General features: G+C 42.9%; 1 protein-coding gene across 3 annotated transcripts; it reads left to right on the forward strand.

Annotated features, from left to right (window-relative positions):
* Window positions 1-328: 328 nt before the first annotated feature.
* POLD2 (DNA polymerase delta 2, accessory subunit) lies at window positions 329-17,337 on the forward strand. 3 transcript variants are annotated; one of them, XM_088443344.1, is made up of 11 exons: window positions 329-462; window positions 809-1,037; window positions 2,510-2,631; window positions 5,794-5,917; window positions 6,477-6,591; window positions 8,689-8,887; window positions 9,221-9,301; window positions 9,411-9,568; window positions 9,642-9,769; window positions 16,043-16,144; window positions 16,412-17,337. In XM_088443344.1, exons 1-11 carry the CDS (start codon window positions 370-372, stop codon window positions 16,552-16,554), a joined length of 1,494 nt encoding a protein of 497 aa, XP_088299470.1. In that variant the 5' UTR covers window positions 329-369; the 3' UTR covers window positions 16,555-17,337. The 3 variants fall into 3 exon arrangements, with proteins under 3 accessions (XP_088299470.1, XP_088299471.1, XP_088299472.1); XM_088443345.1 differs by having other exon boundaries at window positions 432-505; XM_088443346.1 differs by lacking the exon at window positions 329-462 and adding an exon at window positions 467-539.
* Window positions 17,338-17,399: the final 62 nt, after the last annotated feature.

Consider the following 17,399-nt stretch of genomic DNA (forward strand, 5'->3'; position numbering starts at 1 on the left):
TATTATCATTATTATTATTATTACTATTATTATTAATAATAATAATTTGCACATTTACATTTTGAATGAATATCTTCAATAGTGTAAAAATATGTTTTGCCCAACAAAACACAGTTTGCACTTCTGTCTCAGGTAAATACAACAGAGCAGCCTCAGTTCCAAAACATACATTTTTAACCAGATTGTTGCGGTAATAAAGATATGGAATGAAAGCAGGTTAGCTCAGAAGCAAAGAATGATCCTTATTTCAGATAGTCACCCATGTGAAGAAAAAGATCAGTTACTTCTTGCAGACTGCACGTTCCCAGCCCATGTTCTACAGTTCTTTCTATTACATGATTAGTTTCACCGCGTAATGACCTTCCCAACATGGCTGCTTCCCCAGCACGTCGCTTGGTGATTACGTCACGCAGAGACGCCGAAAGAGCTGTGGCGGCGGCGGGAGCTGGCTGCTGGAGTAGGGTGAGAATGAAATGTCGGGATCTTAATAAGAAGAAAGCGGGCGGTAGTTATAACTTTCTACGTGATATTAATGCAGTGTCAGTATATGCTATATATATATATTTTATATATATATATATATATATATATATATATATATATGATCTTGGCAATGTGTGACTCACCAGGTGCTGTGGAACTATAAGTCCCAGCATGTTCTACCAATAACTAGCATGGTATCCTGCTAGTTCCACATTAGCTGGAGAAGCCAACGTCATAGGCCCCCTCCTCTGGCCACAGGTCACCCACCCCCTTTAGCACTGTCTCATGTCTGTATTTTTGCTTTATCTATCACCTTATTTTCTAGGCTGGCATCATGTTCTCAGACTTAGCTGTTGGCCAGGGGCCTGGCCTCCTGACGCCCCCCTCTGAGGTCCCCACCACCTTCTCCAGAGTATCCAGTGCCCGCTATGCCAACTGCTCCAAGAACTTTTCCCTGGGAGAACGCAACTTCACTCGCCAGTATGCCCACATCTATGCCACCCGGCTGCTGCAGATGAGGCCACTCCTAGCAGAGCGCGCAAAGAAGAAATGGGGTAATAATGCTGTGGGCAGGTTATGGCAGGAGAATGGGCCCGACCTAAAATCAGCCCAAATTATGTATATAGTATATGTAGTGAGATGTGGGATCAGAACATCATTATTGTTGTCAGGGTGACGTATAGATGTGAGGCCATCTGCCCCATGATTGTGACCTTATGTGTATACAAAACATAATATTTTTTCTATAGTCAAGCATTTTGCATTGGATTTAATAATTACTAGAGCCTGATTGTGACTGACTATAGTTTGATCCTCTGAATACTTCATGATCACTTAAAAAACAAAACCCTAGTGTGAGCCAGGTGTGCCAATACCGTGGTTTTCATGTGGCACCCGTCTCATTTTACCTCCTTGGGTATTTTGGTCTATAAATATTCCACTGTATCCTACATTGATATTATGTGTTCATGGAAATATTGAAAAATAATGGGATATTTCCCTTTTAAATAAGTATTCAGCTGAAAATGGAGTTTCCATAAGCAAGCCTAATCATAATGATCACTCTATGAGAAGCAGGACCTTCTTGTGGTTGGAGAGGTTCAGATTCTAGACAAGATGTCACTAGTTGCTGCCGCGGTGTGTCCCCTGATGGAGGCACCTGATTGGACATATGCTGTGGCATTTCCCCAGGGGATGCTTGTAATGCGTAAATTCTCTGGGCTATTTTACATTTTATCTTGTGGTGCCACCTCTCCTGCCATTTAGGTACTGTAAGATGGCAGCTCATGGTACAGTTCATAGTAAAATAATGAGGAGCCGTAATTGTTATCTAAATTAATTTCTTCTGTTCTCTAACAAAAATGGCTCCCTGTAATGGCAGGACAGTTCTGTTAATATACAGAATTATGCAACAGGTGCTCATTTAACACTTTGAAAGTTGATCTCACATTGACTTTAATCAACTAGACTGGCCTCTGATTGCGGCTGCATACTTGTTTATTTTATCTCCTTTAATGTGGACCTGATTTAAGTCAAGGGAAAAATCATTATTTCCTATATGTACATCTATGTCTTAATTGTGTGAACATTTGGGAAGTAAGGATATAAATAACACTTTGATTAGTTGTTAATCAGGTCTGAGCAAAAATTCACTACTGGTTAATGTGTACAGTCATTGGCCAATTTTGCTTATGGTTCCAAAAAGGATCCAACTGTTCATCCTGAGGATCCTCAGCTCTATCACTGATACAAAAAAAAGTTTTAAAATGAAAAATAAGATTATAAAAAAAAAACCACAAAAAAACCAGGTTCCTCAGAAACTAAGAAAACATGATTTTGTGTATTTTCGGAAAAACAGCCACAACAGATTAAAATAATTCAATAATGTCAACAGTGACCTATGCAGGGGGTAGGCTACTTTATTATTATTTTTAATCATTTTTTTTACACCGCTCAATTTAACTCCCAATAATCACTGGCATTAATTAGGCAAGGGTTGGAGTTACCTGCTGTTTATTATTGGCAGGTGAAGACATCGCTGTGCGGAAATTATGTGAGCTTCAGGGCGCGGAGAGGTGCTGTGTGGTGGGAACTCTGTTTAAGTCCATGGAGCTGCAGCCTTCCATTTTGCGTGAGATAAGTGAAGAGGTAATTTCCTTGTGTTCCCTGATGATACAGCTCTTATATTTAGGTCACTTGTTTGTACAATTACTGCCCTCATTGTATCGCTGAATATCCTATTGCAAACTGCAGATTCATAGGTGGTTGTTGAATATCGACTGTTACTATAAAGTTGTACTAAGGTGAAAGAATAGTGTTCCAGTAATAGGTAAATGCCACTTTCTTATATTATCCATACACATGTAGTCTTCATTCTAGCACCCTGCACCTGTCACAACTCCTGCAGTACCTCTATCCTGCCTGGGGTGTCGCTCTCTTCTCTGGTGCTTATAGCACACTCAGCTGATGCAACAAATTGCTAAAATACAGCCGTTTGTGTGCTAGAAGCACCAGAACAGAGAGCGACATCCCAGGCAGGAAAGAGGACCTGCACGGGTTGTAACAGGTGCAGGGTGCTAGAGTGAACACTACACGTCCAATAACAACAACACATATGTAAATGCCTATATAAAAAGCAATTAACAGGTTCTGCAATCAGGGTGCTACTCTTCTCTATGAATTATTGCAATGGTGCAGAAAAAGTGCTAAATATATACAAAGCAACAACCTACATGCAAATTGCTTTAATACAGCTGTCAACATAGTTATCATATTAGGGAGGGTACTATCCACTTTAGGATAACTGTTCCCAGTTACTAATAAGGGTGCACCCAGCATATACACACATTTATTTTTATGTTGGTATTCATTGATTCACTGTTTATATATGCTATATGATGATTGTATGTTTGTCTGTTGCCAATAAGGGGTTCATTGGGAGTGTCTAATACCCCTTTTACACTGGAGCTAAAACCCGGGTTTTTGAAGGGTTAACCCGGGCAGCTCCCTGGTGTAAAAGGGGAGAGAGTTGGATCGCCGGGTCGAGTGACCCGGCAATCCAACCCAGGTAACCAGCAGGGTTTAAAACGGGCGTAGCCCGTGAAACCCTGCTGTGAGAACAGCGCACTCCGGGTCACGATGACCTGGAGTGTGCTGCTAGCCGGCCGATTGGTCCGGCTTCAGTGGTGCTTGGAGATGACGTCATCTCCAAGCGACCACTTTCACTCCGCAAAAGCCGGGTCTATGCAGACCCGACTGCGGTGTGAGCGGCGCTGACTCAGGAATATCCCGAGTCGGCGCCGGCAAAATTCCGGATCTGATCCGGATAGGAACTTTGTTCCAATTCCGGGTCAGACCCGGAATTTAGGTGGAAAAGGGGTATAACACATATTGGCTATACTGCATTTTTTGCAAATATCAACCTGTTATGTTATACATGGAACCATTATACTTACACCGACCTACTGTTAAGTAATAGCACCGCTGATGATTGGTGATTATATTTGTGATGATTGGTGTGAATAGTATGCCCACTTTTCAACTATATCGATTGGAATAATATTAAGTTGGCATACACATAGTGATATTTTTTTGTAGGAGCATACCTTATTGTTCAACTAAGTGTTACACAGCGGATCGAGTGGGAGGTTTTACTCATTAAGGAATTATTTTCTTGAATAATTACGATTCATTAGAGAGTGTTGTCTATAACCAGCAGATTAATTGCAGTATTATACTGCTTGATGATTTGATTTAGTTAATATTTTGCATTTGTGCAGCAGTAATTTATTTTAGTTGTAGTTTATACTAACTCCTTTTATTTTATTAGTATTATATATATAAAGTTAAGTTTTAACTATATTTTCTCCCTATAAGTGTGCCCCCACACAGAGTCCTTTTTCTTCTTTTTCTTTACCATCATGGTTACCTGTGAGCCTTGTGGTTCGGGCTCTCGCTGGTGCCTAGTGAATCTCCCGAGCACTGGTCCAGCTGCCCTCTTCCACTGTTTTTGCCCCTTCAGCTAGCGACGAGCGAAACTACTGCAACATTTTGGGTGAATTATTATGGTCTTTTATTTATTAGATGCCGCTAAGTGTCCAGAGCACTGTATCAGGCATAGACATAAAAGTATAGCAGAATTACAAAGTAAATATATAAAGTACAAGATATTACTATGTAAGCCTGTGCTAGGTGAGTAATAGGATTGTACAAGACAACAAAATGACAAACAGATGTGTCCTTACACATTATTGCAGTCACGCCAAGTCCCACGAGACTCTGCTAGCGCCAGGCATAATTTTTGCGTCTTTTTATTCTTCTTTTTTGGGTGGCGACTAAGTTGCAATACCCTGCGACTAGGATGCACCAGCAGACTGCTGGTTAATTTGATATGCGAGACTTGTAGTCCTGTGTGCGACTAAAGAGTCTGAATCTGTATAGGAAGTGCTACAATGTAGCGGCCGCAGCTATTTGCATTCCAAGTTCCGTGCTGCATTTACAGACTCAGGTGCACACAGATATACAAGTGTCGCATATCAAATGAATCAGAACAGTCTGCTGGTGCGTCCTAGTTGCAGCGCATTGTGACAGACTCATTTTCAGGGGGAAAAAAGTAGCGTATTGAGGCTAGATGTATGAGGACACATCTGTACATGACCATTATAAATAGTATATAAATGAATGAATGTGCTCGCCATCAAATCGCACGGCAGACAGAAGGATACGGCATAAGATGTTGGAGACTTTGACATAACCGTTATGCAGAATAACATGAAAGGATGCACCTTGACCACAACGCATAGAGAACCAATTCAGCATAAGACATTACAGGGAGAGGAAGACTGAGAGAGGGCAGATGTCAGATATAGGATGCTGCCCCTTGGAACTTGCATTTTAAATCACTAGGTAATGAGAGACAGCAGGAGGCTGTGGGACAATAGAGGGGGCAAAGCTTTGGGGAGGGGTGGATGTCTGGAGTCCACTGTGTGAATGCAGTTTTGTGTGGAACAGGATAGAACGGCAACAGTCAGTTAGTTAGCTACAGCTACTGCATATTATTTTCTGATTGTCATGTAGTTCCACAGTGCTCCAGCAGGTGTCAGCCAAAATATTGTAAAGTATTTTGGGAGAACATGGTGGGGACATATCATGGTGTTCTTCATTGCTGCTTCTAGCAGCACTAGTGTATTCCTCCGGAGGTATATGGCAGTAATTGTGTACAGGAAAGATGTAAGTCACCCTCATGTAATAACTTTGCTGAAGACCAGTCATTGTGTTTGATGTCAGTGTCTTTTTCTCCTACCTATCTAGCACAATCTCCTACCCCAGCCACCGAGGCAAAAATATATCAGTGACTCTGATGAGCTTATACTGGAGGATGAGCTGCAGAGGATTAAGCTAGAGGGGTCTATAGATGTGCAGAAGTGTGTAACAGGTGAGTGTGGCCAGTACGTGATGCTGAGGTGGATCACTACAACAAAGCAGGACAAAATAGTACAACCCCAACTCTGTCCCAATTTTGGCAATCATTCCTGATTTGCTGACCTCAAAAGGAGTGTAGCTTCATCCAATAGTGGGCATTTCTGGGAGGGTCAGGGTGGCGTTTGAGTGATTGTGAGGGGGGAGAGGTTTTGTGTTTCTTTTTGTGGTGTTTTTTGTATTTTTCCTTCTCACCGCCCCCTGTCTGCATCTCTCTACCTATACCGCTGCCTCTTTCTCTCTGTACTGATGTCCGGGTGTCAGGGTACACGCCTCCTCCCGTAACACAATCCTCCTGCCACAGTGTGATCACCAGCTAGCACACACATTGTATATTAGTGCTGGGCTCAACCATGATGACTTATTTTGTGTCCTCAAGGGAAAAGAGGAAAAATGTTATATATAAAAAACAAAAATGGTGTATTTGTGTTATATGAAAGTGACTTGTGTTCCTCTCTTGTGGTGTAATGTTAGAAGCCCGTCACACACTCACATTCCTCTCTGTGCCCTCCTAGGTGCTGTTATAGCCGTCCTTGGCTCCGAGGAAGACGCTGGGAAGTTCATGGTGGAAGATTTCTGCCTGGCTTCTCTTCCTGAACAATCACCTCTTCCAGATTTGCTTGAGGACAGGTGAGTCCCCCTTTTTATCATGTGAAGACTTTACCCAGCGTGATCCACATGACTGTCTAGCAGCCTGTTCTCGTCTTCTGCTGACAGATGCATTTATTCTCATGAAATGTACTTTTAAGTCATAAAAGAAAAATGTGTTTTCCTTGTAACTAGACCACGTGAAACCACAATAGTTCCGCAGCCAGCTCCAGGCACTTGGAATGTGTTGTATAAAAACACTGAGCTCCGGCTTCCTCCTTATTTCTGTATTTCTTAGCCGCGATGATCTCGCCGGCTCGAGTCATCGCGGCAGTGGACGCACTTTACGGCAGCCCGAATGCGCAGAATTTTGTTCGCAGCCTCATAGAGCTGCGAGCAAAATTTCGCGAATTTGGGCTCAGAACGGGCCACGAAGGGTGCGAGATGCCGGTCCGTTGCCGGCGTTTTAACGCCGTTGCAACGGCAACTCGCACCCTTTGCGGCTAATTGGATCAGCCCCATAGGTTGTGTCCATCATTGGATTACAGTGCAAACATAACCTTTTCCTCTGTCTATTGTAATTAACATTGTACTAGAGAAGGTAAACACAAAGCACTCGGATCTTTAGTGTTGTAATATTTGGACCGCTTAACCCTACAAAGAAGAATTTCAGTTGTGAAGATCAAATAGATTGAGGCCTTAATAAGCAATCCTGTAGCAAATATTATCAGTGACTATATGAACCGAAGCAAAATCTGCTTCTTAGAACTCCAAGTGCTTTGATCTATGTTATGTTCTCCTAAGTAGGCCATGCATCATAGACTCTCAGTTCTTAGTATTTGGTGATAGTGGTTTTGTCATAAGTTGTGTTTTTTTTTTAGTTTCTAATAAGATACAGACGAGCTCCGGCATTAACTCACTGAAGACTCCAACTAAAAGATCGTTTCAACAAATAAATAGTCACAGAGTTAATAAAATACAATCGCAACAAAAAAACATTCAGGCTGAAGCAAATTGGCTGGTTTTAGTTCTTGTGAATTATATCTATTGATCACATGCGAGCAGGCATTGTGTGGGGTGAACTGACAAAATTCTATCTGGGGTATATTTACTAAAGTGAGAGTTTTTAGAAGTGGAGATGTTTCCCATAGCAACCAATCAGATTCTACTTAACATTTAGCTAGCACCTTCTAGAATATAATAGCTAGAATCTGATTGGTTGCTATGGGCAACATCTTCACTTCTAAACACTCTCACTTTAGTAAATATATCCCTCTGTTCACTATGATTTCGACCTCAATGAGACATGAGGCACAAAGTGCCTCTGTAAAGTCACCAGCCCCTAATAGATTGATAGGCCGCTGTCTCATGAATATAGCTATCTACACTGCACAGGTGACTTTATTAGCAAATAGAGAGTGATTTTGTTGAACTCTCTCTCGGGGATAAATGAGGGCATTGGTGTCTGGAAAGATTTGGGTTTCTGTCTTATTTCATGGGACAGCGGCCTTGTGAGGATCTCAGTTTGGGTTAGCACAGGGGAAAGCTGTCAGATGAGCAGCCAGGTAATTGATCACACATGAAGAGTGCTCCCTGATCTGCTGTCAGGAGAAGGATCTCTGTGCTGTGATCATTCAGGCTACGTACAGCAAGAGCATTCTACCTTATACTCTGCACACACTGGATGCAGCTAGAACAGCTGTCACTAGAGAGACCAGTGATCGGATCTCATACTTGATGCTTGTTTCTTGGATCTTCGTCTGCTTAGAAATCCTTTATTTTTACATGAAGACCTTTAAAGCCATTGAGGCTCATAGACCACCCAGCATCCTCCAGTACTGTCTGCAAGCTTTTTCTTAATTGATCTCTAGTTACATAGAGATCAATTCTATTCTATGGGTGAAAAATTAAATTGTTTGTAATCGCTGTGAGTTGCCGACGATCTCACCAATTCCCTGGCAACTCATGTCCACCATCATCACCCATAGAAGTGCGAGGTTCCACTGCCGTAATTCTTTGTGATTCGTGTATTTGCACAGGTTGAATTGCCCTGTGTGAGTCTTACTGTCATGTCTCTCTTCTGCATCATGCTCAGTCTTCAGTCGCTAACCCAACACTGTTTTGCCTGGTTTGCTATAGGTATGTGCTGCTGACGTCCGGTTTGGGCCTAGGAGGAGGCAACGCAGACAGTTTGCTGGGCCTGCAGCTGCTTCTAGACTTGGTGACGGGGCAGGCTGGGGCAGAACAGGAACAAGGCTGCGCAGCTCGGATATCTCGCGTCATACTAGCTGGGAACCTGCTCAGCGAGAACACACAGAGCAGAGACTCTTTAAATAAGGTACCAAATGGCATGGATTGCTGCAGGGACCGGTAGAGTTTATTTTCATATATAATTTTGCTACCTTATCGGGAACTGTAGAGTCATCTAACAGATGCAGCAAAATGTTCATCAAAGGGTTTAGACTTCCTCATTCAGTCACATAACTAAACTCCCATCAGTTGAGAGACATGGAAGCAGTGACTATTCTTGTCTGAAGCGGCGTCGAGCTATTGGATGTGGGTTGATCCCGTGTCTCCTGCTTCACACTGATGGGGTTACATGATGATCCGCTTGGGGCATAATACGGCGAGATGGCACAATCTGATTTATTAATCTTGCTATCCTGTTCAGGCTAAATACCTCAGTAAGAAGACTCAGGCTGCCAGTGTGGAGGCTGTGAAGATGCTCGATGAGATCCTCCTCCAGCTCAGTGTAAGTGTCCTATGGCCGAGTGATGAGCACAACAGCCCAGGTCCCTAGTGGAGATAGAGCAGCACTATGATAGAGTTTTTGGCGTGCTGTAACCCTTTCCTGTCCACAGGCCTCTGTGTTTGTGGATGTCATGCCCGGCGCCTTTGACCCGACAAATTACATCCTGCCTCAGCAGCCCCTGCACCGCTGCATGTTCCCTCAGTCCGCACCCTACGCCACCCTTCAGCTGGTGACAAACCCGTATGAAGCAGAGATAGATGGCATCAGGTACCCACCTTACCACTACTTGCTCTAATAATAAACTAGTTCAGCAAGGTTTAACTCTCCGCTCTCTCCACAGGTTTCTGGGCACGGCTGGTCAAAACATCAGTGATATATATAAGTACAGCACAATGCAGGATTACCTGGAGATACTGGAATGGACGCTGCAAGTGGGACACTTGTGTCCTACTGCTCCAGATACCTTGGGTAAGCTTTGCTTTGCACACAGGAGCAAAGTCCACTTACAACGATGGAACTAAATGTTTTAAACTGACAAATGAATTGATAATTAGATGCAACCTCTAAAGATCATAGTGTTGCTCGTTATACGTGTTCTATCCTTAGCTCTAAGTTTCCGCACTCTCCAATGAGTTTGATACGTTTTCTGTAATGCATTGAGACAAAACTAGTTATTGTAGCTGTTTATATGGGACTCGTGCAGAGAACGTAATCAGCCCATGTACTGCCCATGTACTGTCACGCTTAATTATTGGACTTTAAATATTTAAATTTTGCCTCATTGAAGTTAAATGAATAATTCTAAGCAAAGTGTTAATTATTATACTTGTTCTATAATTGCAGAACAAGTTCTAGGGACCATGCCCACCCATGAGCTTGTGCACTACATTCTTACAACCAGTAGGTGGTGCTGTCTGTGGACAGAGTATAGCGGGCAGCTTTGCGTCTCCAGCAGTTACAATTATCTAGAGTTTGCACACAACCTTATTTTAACACTGATATAGTACTAACATATTCCACAGCGCTTTACAATACTATACCCACTATTGTGCTGGTGAGCCGCTCTGTACCAATCCCATAGACAGCGGCATTAGCATAAAGGCACAGTCGCAGCTACATTAGGGTCCACCTCTGAATCGGGCCCTATGACTGTTTGGATGAAAGTTTTTGTAGTGTGAGGTGTGTGTATTGTGGAAATCTTAGGTGTATGTGGTAGGATTGCTATACAGATTGGATATGGGTGATAAAGGCCTGTTCTGAGTGACTCCTAGACAGCGGGCTTTCAGGGAAGGGCTTATTATTGTGTTGTCAACAGAAATAGATAGTAGGTGGGTGACTTCTGTTTGCTGGTGGGAATGTTATTAATTCAGTTTTTGAAAGATTGAGTTTGAGGTGGCGAGATGGCATCCGGGATGTAATGGCAGAAGTATTCAGTAAGTACGGGTGGTGAGAGATCTGTACAGGATAGGTAACTTTGGGTATCATCTGCTTAGAGATGATTCTGATCGCCAAAGGAGCATATTCGTTTTCCAAGGGAAGTGGTAGAAGTAGAGAAGAGCCGAGCACCTAGTACTGAGCCTTGTGGAACTCCTACTGATAGATGATTTAAGAGAGATGAAAACATTGACAGAACAATTTAATATTTAAGATGAGAACTGGAATGGTACTGAGGACCTAGGGAATGCAGCGTTTGTATGAGTAGAGGGTGGTCCACAGTGTCAAGTGCAGCAGAGAGGTCCAGCACAATTAGAAGGGAGCCATGGCCTTTAGACTTGGCAGTGATCAAACCACTGACCACCTTATGTCAGTGCAGTCTCAGAGTGTTGGTATCGTAAGACTGACTGAAGAGGTGAGCTTTCTCTGGGAAACTTATAGAGACTGTAATCTGAGAGTAAAGGTGCGTACACACTAGACGATATTTTGCACAATTTGAGAGATTCTGACACATCGGAACGGCAAATCCTGCAGTGTCTGCTAAGGATGCGAGTACCCGCTTGTCGTGTTTTCAGATCTTATCTACATGCAGTAAAATCTGGCAATCTCGTACACGATCTGAGGCATATCGTTCAGTGTTTAGGCACGAACGATGTCATTCTGACCCGAACGATGCCGACGTCACTTGACAGGCATTTCCCTATTCACACGGATGCATGCACAGATCAGTGAGATCCGTGCATGCATCTGTGTATTAAAAAATGCATGTCAAATGTAACATAAATAAAAAACAACGTGGCCCCCCTCCCTAAAGTACAACCCGCCCCGGACTTTTCAGAGCTGGTCCTGGTTGTAAAAATACAGGGTGACAAAAGACGTAGGGGTCCCCTGTATTTTGCACAACCATGACTGGGCTCAGCAAGCCGGTCCTGGTTTTGGAAATACTGGTGACAAAAAGAGTAGGGGTCCCATGTATTTTCCATAACTAGCACCGGACTCTTTCTAGTGGAGTGGTAGTGCTATAGCCAGGGGAACACTTTCCCTGGGTCCCCTAGCCAAAGCATTACGCCAGACCGCTAGTCAGCCCAAGCCTGGGGAGGTGGGGAACCCCCCAATAAAGGGGTTCCCCTCTCCATGGCATCCCACGCCTGGACTGATAGCCTGGGGCTATCCCCGGCACCCCTAGGCCTGGGGGTCCCCACCTCCCCAGGGATCCGCAGCCTGGGGATGGAAAATACTACTCTTTGTCCCCTGTATATCCAAAATCAGGACTGGTTCACTGAGCCCAGTGCTAATTGTGCAAGATACAGGGGACCCCTACGTATTTTGTCCCTTGTATTTTGACAACCAGGACTGGCACTGAAAAGTCAGCCGCTGGTTGTGCTTCAGGGGGGCCACGTAGTTTTTTTTATTTATTTCTTTATTTTACACTTGACATGCATTTTTTTTTTTTTTTAATTAAATCTATTTATAAGATAATTTTTTCCATAACAAGAGCGAAATACAATAAAAGACCAGAAATAAACCCCCCACCCCTCTCATTAAATCCCCCCCCCCAAATAAAACATAAAAATATATTACAGCCAATGCCAAATAAAAACAACAGTATCAAAAATAGTCAATTGACGTGCATTTTTTAATACACAGATGCATATACGGATCTCACTGATCTGTGTATGCATCTGTGTCTCATAGTACAGCCCATTATGTAAATTTGGTCTGAAATCTTCAAGATGATCGTGAGGTGTTCGGCAAGCAAACGATCGATTTGCAAATATATCGATTTGCAAAACGTTAACGACGCACGATATACCGTTAGATCGTCGGTCGGATTGTACAGTTTTATGCACCATATCGTGTCCTGGAGTGCCGGGAATAGTTCAAGGGAAATCACTGACGACATTGCATCGTTTGCGAGCTGTATATTGTGTAGGCTCCTTATGTTTGTGTCTGAATTTTTTTTTAACTACATGAATTATAATGATGGAAAGATACCAGTACAGCGAGAGATTACAGATGGTTATGAGCATGGGAGACCGTGATAAGCTGATATGTAAGGCGCTAGGGGCAAGTGGGGAAGAAGAAGAGTGGTAGAAGAATAGCCTAAATAATAAAGAATAGCCTAAATAATAAAGAATAGCCTTGTCATTTGTAGAAGCAGAAGGTAAGTGATGATTTAAAATGTCTTTTGTGGCTACAGTTTAAGGATATTACAGTAAGGGAATGTATTGTGATTAGAGGGGACTGGAGTACAGCAGGACAGTATGGAGAAAGGGGTGTGATTGCAGGACCTGATAGGGATTACCAAATGAGTGACAAGGGACAAAGGCCCTCATTCAGAGCCACTCGCTAGCGGCAGTACGCTCATTCCGAGCGATGTTCGCACATCTGCGCATGCGCGAACCAGTCAGTGCGGCCGAAATTCATGTGCTCGCAATATAGCGAATGCCTGCTATTTTGAGTGACAGAATGAGGCGTATGTGGGTGGTAACAGGGGAAGGTGCTTGAAAACGGGGAGTGGAGATCAGAACGCAGGCGTGCTTAAAGGTCAAAACGGGCGTTTTATGGGTGTGCATAATTAATACAGCAGCGTCATTGACCACGTCACTGGGTTATTTTATAGCCAGAACTGCTCGCAAGATTGTGGTAGCAAAAACCAACCACAAGAATAGCGAGCAGTTCATACGCTGGTCGATGTACTCGATTAATCTAATAAATAGCGGACATGACGTATGGTGCGAGCGGCCAGGGGGCGTTTTTAACAAATAAACGAGCGTATGTTTTGCTCGCTCGTTCAGACTTAGAGGTGTGAACAGACTGCAATTTGCGAACGGATCATTTGAATAGCCACCCCTTGTTTTTGAACGAACGACCGCAAATAGCGAACGGCTCTGAATCAGGCCCAAAGACCATAAAGAACTGACAGATGTGGATCTTTTGGATGTTGCTGCTTGTCCTCAGATGGTTTCCACTCTTATAGTTATACTGTGTTGTGGGACTGTGATTTTCCGTCACTGTGTAATGAAATCGCAGACACACCTGCCCCACAGCAAGCAGATCATTCCCCCCTAGACAGACTGTATATATTTAGCTATATACATATATATATATACTAAGATATATTTATGCTCCCACACAAAACAAGCCACATGTGTGCAGATTGATCAGCTCATCAAAGGTGTACACGTGCTGTGACCAAAGCGACGATCACTTTGGTATTATTGTTCAAGACCTTAACAGAGGTAATAATAATAGTTACAAATTGTGTATACATGTAATGTAGGCCCAGATTTCAGGGAGATGTGGTTCCAGCAGGGGTAGCAGAAGTTGGTGCTAGTTGCAATCATGGCTCCATACCTGGGGTGATACAGGGGAGGAGGCGGATTCTCAGTACATCCTATAGCTGTGTTGTACATGCCTATCTGCCTTGCTCATGCATTTTAGCCACATCTCATAGAAATAGTCATTACTTTCTCTGTCCCTATCTTTAAAACAAAGCTGCTTTCTGGGTACAAATGTATCCAAAGCAGAGCATCATGGGCAATGAAAACAGACACGTCTGCCTGGTGTATGTATACATGGCTGAGAAGCATGAGATATAAGACCGATATTGCAGAGTGATTGATAAACGTTGCAGGAAAACGTGTACACACCCATTAATTAGTCACCTGAGAGGGGTGTAAAACCCCTTTAATTTTGCATCTTAGATTTAATGGCCCCTCCATATATGTGTACATTGTGTGTACAATGACCTAGTAATTACTTATAAATAATATTTGATATAACCATCAAAGTGGGGGTGCGGTCATAATCCCGACCGCGGGCATTGCCAGCACCGGAATCCTGACACCTGTCAGAAACTAGCGCCGGCATCTTGACCGCTGGAATCCCGAAGGTAAGTAATGGGATTAGTGGGAGGGTTAGGTTTAAGGTGTGGGGAGGGAGAGGGTTAGGATACCGAACGACAAGTGTCGGTAGCCTTAACCTTGTTTGGGATGCTGACGTTGGGATTCTGACTGCCGGCATTCCGTACCCAACCATTCAAAGACTATCAGCTTTCCTCACATTAACTCCCTAAGTCCCTGCCCACCCTCCTCATTTCCTCCCAGTTATACCCTGACTCTATGTACTCTATGTCTATGTACTAAGCAGTGTTAGGAGACAGAGTGAAAGGAGATAAGGTGCCAGACAATCAGCTCCCAACTGTCAGTTTTCAAACACAGCCTGTGATATGGCAGTTAGTAGCGGATTGGCTGGCACCTTATCACTTTCTTAGCACTTTTCACTCTGTCTCCTAACACTGCTTAGTAAATAGACCCCTTAGTCTCTAAGCTGTCACATGCAGGACCTTCCACCCTCCATTTTTTTTTTCCCCGGTCTCCATCAAGCAGCTTCCAATTCTATCCTGCTAAACTTCAAATTCTGCAGGAGGCTTCTAAGTGAGGAGACGTGGCCTCGGCACTCCCAAATAACGAGAGTGACGCCACCAAGTGTTTCCGGGAACGCAGACCACCCCACAAACGCCTTTGCCTGTCTATCAGGCAGAGGCATAGGTGGTACTGCGTGCAATCTTGTGCATGCGCAGGTTACTGATTTATCGGGATCTGCGTTAGTATCATCCTCTGCTGAATCAGCCTCCTAGTCATCATCTCTGATCCTTTCTTTCCATCCCAGGACACTGGGTCATTGAGTCATAATAGGGGTATATTTACTAAAGGTTGATTTTAGTCTATTTTTTTCTATTTCAAATCTATGAAAATTGATCAACATCAATGTTGTGTTTCTGGGGCTAAATCGCATATTTACTAACTCTTAAAAAAACAAGTAAAAAATTGTCCGTTAGTAAATGTGTAATTTAACCCCAGATACACAACATCGAAGTTGATCAATTTTAAATTGATCAACTTCGATCTTTAGAAATTATACCCCATAGTCTTTTTACCGGTAACTCACTTTGATATCTTATTTTTTTCATTTATCCCCTTGTACAGTCTGTGTGTGCATTAATGTTTCCCTGTAAAGCGCCACGTACACTTGGTGGCTATATATATATATATATATATATATATATATATATATATATATATATATATAGTATTAGTCTCAGTGAGGGGTATACACCCCCTATGTGTATCGACTCGGAACGCTTATTTCCAATATACAGATTGTGATGACGCTATTAAAGTCTTCCATTAGTTTGTTTCTTTGTAAGGTCCTAAACTAAAGGATTGCATACACTTACGTGCAGTGTGTCCCTGTGATGTGTTGAGGATTATTTATGGAATAGCCATTATGTAATCTTTGCAGGCTGTTACCCGTACTACCAATCTGACCCTTTCATCCTGGATACCTGCCCGCATGTCTACTTCTGTGGAAGTGCCCCCAAGTTCAGTTGCAAAGAAGTCACAGGTAAGTGATTTGTGTTTGTTCTGCTGCAAATGTTATGGCAATCTGCATTTCTGTAGTGTCCTACTGTACAGGGGATTGTAGTGACAGCTATGACACAGTAAAGGTTGCAGTATGATTTATTTACCACTCCTCTCTGTTCTGCATTTTAAGATGTATCAGGTGTGGAACATTTTGTTTACCGTCTGCTCACTGGAACGTTACTGAATGTGTTTTGCGTTAATGAGTATGTCCTGCAGAGCGTGCTAACGCGATCTGTGTTCACAATAGGAGCCAAGGGCCAACGCGTTCTACTCCTGACTGTGCCAGACTTCAGCAGCACACAGACAGCCTGTCTGGTAAACCTGCATACCCTGCAGTGCCAACCCATCAGCTTCGCCGGATTCAGTGCAGATGATGAGCCAAGTGACTGACCCAGGACCCTCATCTCCTAAGGAGGCCGAGATTAGCGAAAATCGTCTGTGATCACCAGCATCATATACAGTGATGAGATGCAGAAGAGACAGAGTGCACTCTGCAAGTCCCCACTAATTAGTGTTTAACGGAGATCACTGTCCAAACACCATTTGTTTTTGTTAACAAGACACACAAAGTACCGTGATGGTAATCATTAGCTCTGTTCTCTGTAGGATAGACTAAAGCAGTGTCTTGCTATAGGTAACTTTGCCCACATGTGCATGATGTCTCACAGGTATTTGTATATCAGTCATTTCATTTCATTGGCTGGTGAAACAGAGAACATGCTTGGATTAGTCCTATATATCTTACGTTTTACTGTACATCCCTTTTCCATTGGGGCACAGGGGGTTCCCTGATATATACACACACACACACACACACACACACTCACATGCGTGTCCACGCGTTTTATAATAAAAGCAAAATTGTACAGTTCTCTTACTTTTTATGGCCAATCACTATGTATTAATGGTGATCTGACAGCTGAATTTGAACCGGTCACATCAACGGGAACTCCAGGAGAAAACCTAAATGTATTTGTTATGGAGCCTTAAAGGAAATCTGTGATCTGAAGACATTGCAGATTCAGTGACATAAGCTTTGACGTTACATGATAGGTGCACTGTAGCATAGAGCACGTCTCTAGGTGAATTACTTGTTTACTTTCTATGCTTATTTTGTATTTTTTTTATATATATGAAATGGAGCGAGATAATAAAAGGTTCTCACCCAGCTCAGATATGCTTTGGATTATTGTTACCAACTAGTAATAATGATAATAACGTCTCATCTGTCTGTG

Source organism: Taudactylus pleione, unplaced genomic scaffold (assembly GCF_031769625.1).
Source record: "Taudactylus pleione unplaced genomic scaffold, aTauple2 ptg000329l, whole genome shotgun sequence".
Taxonomy (NCBI): domain Eukaryota; kingdom Metazoa; phylum Chordata; class Amphibia; order Anura; family Myobatrachidae; genus Taudactylus; species Taudactylus pleione.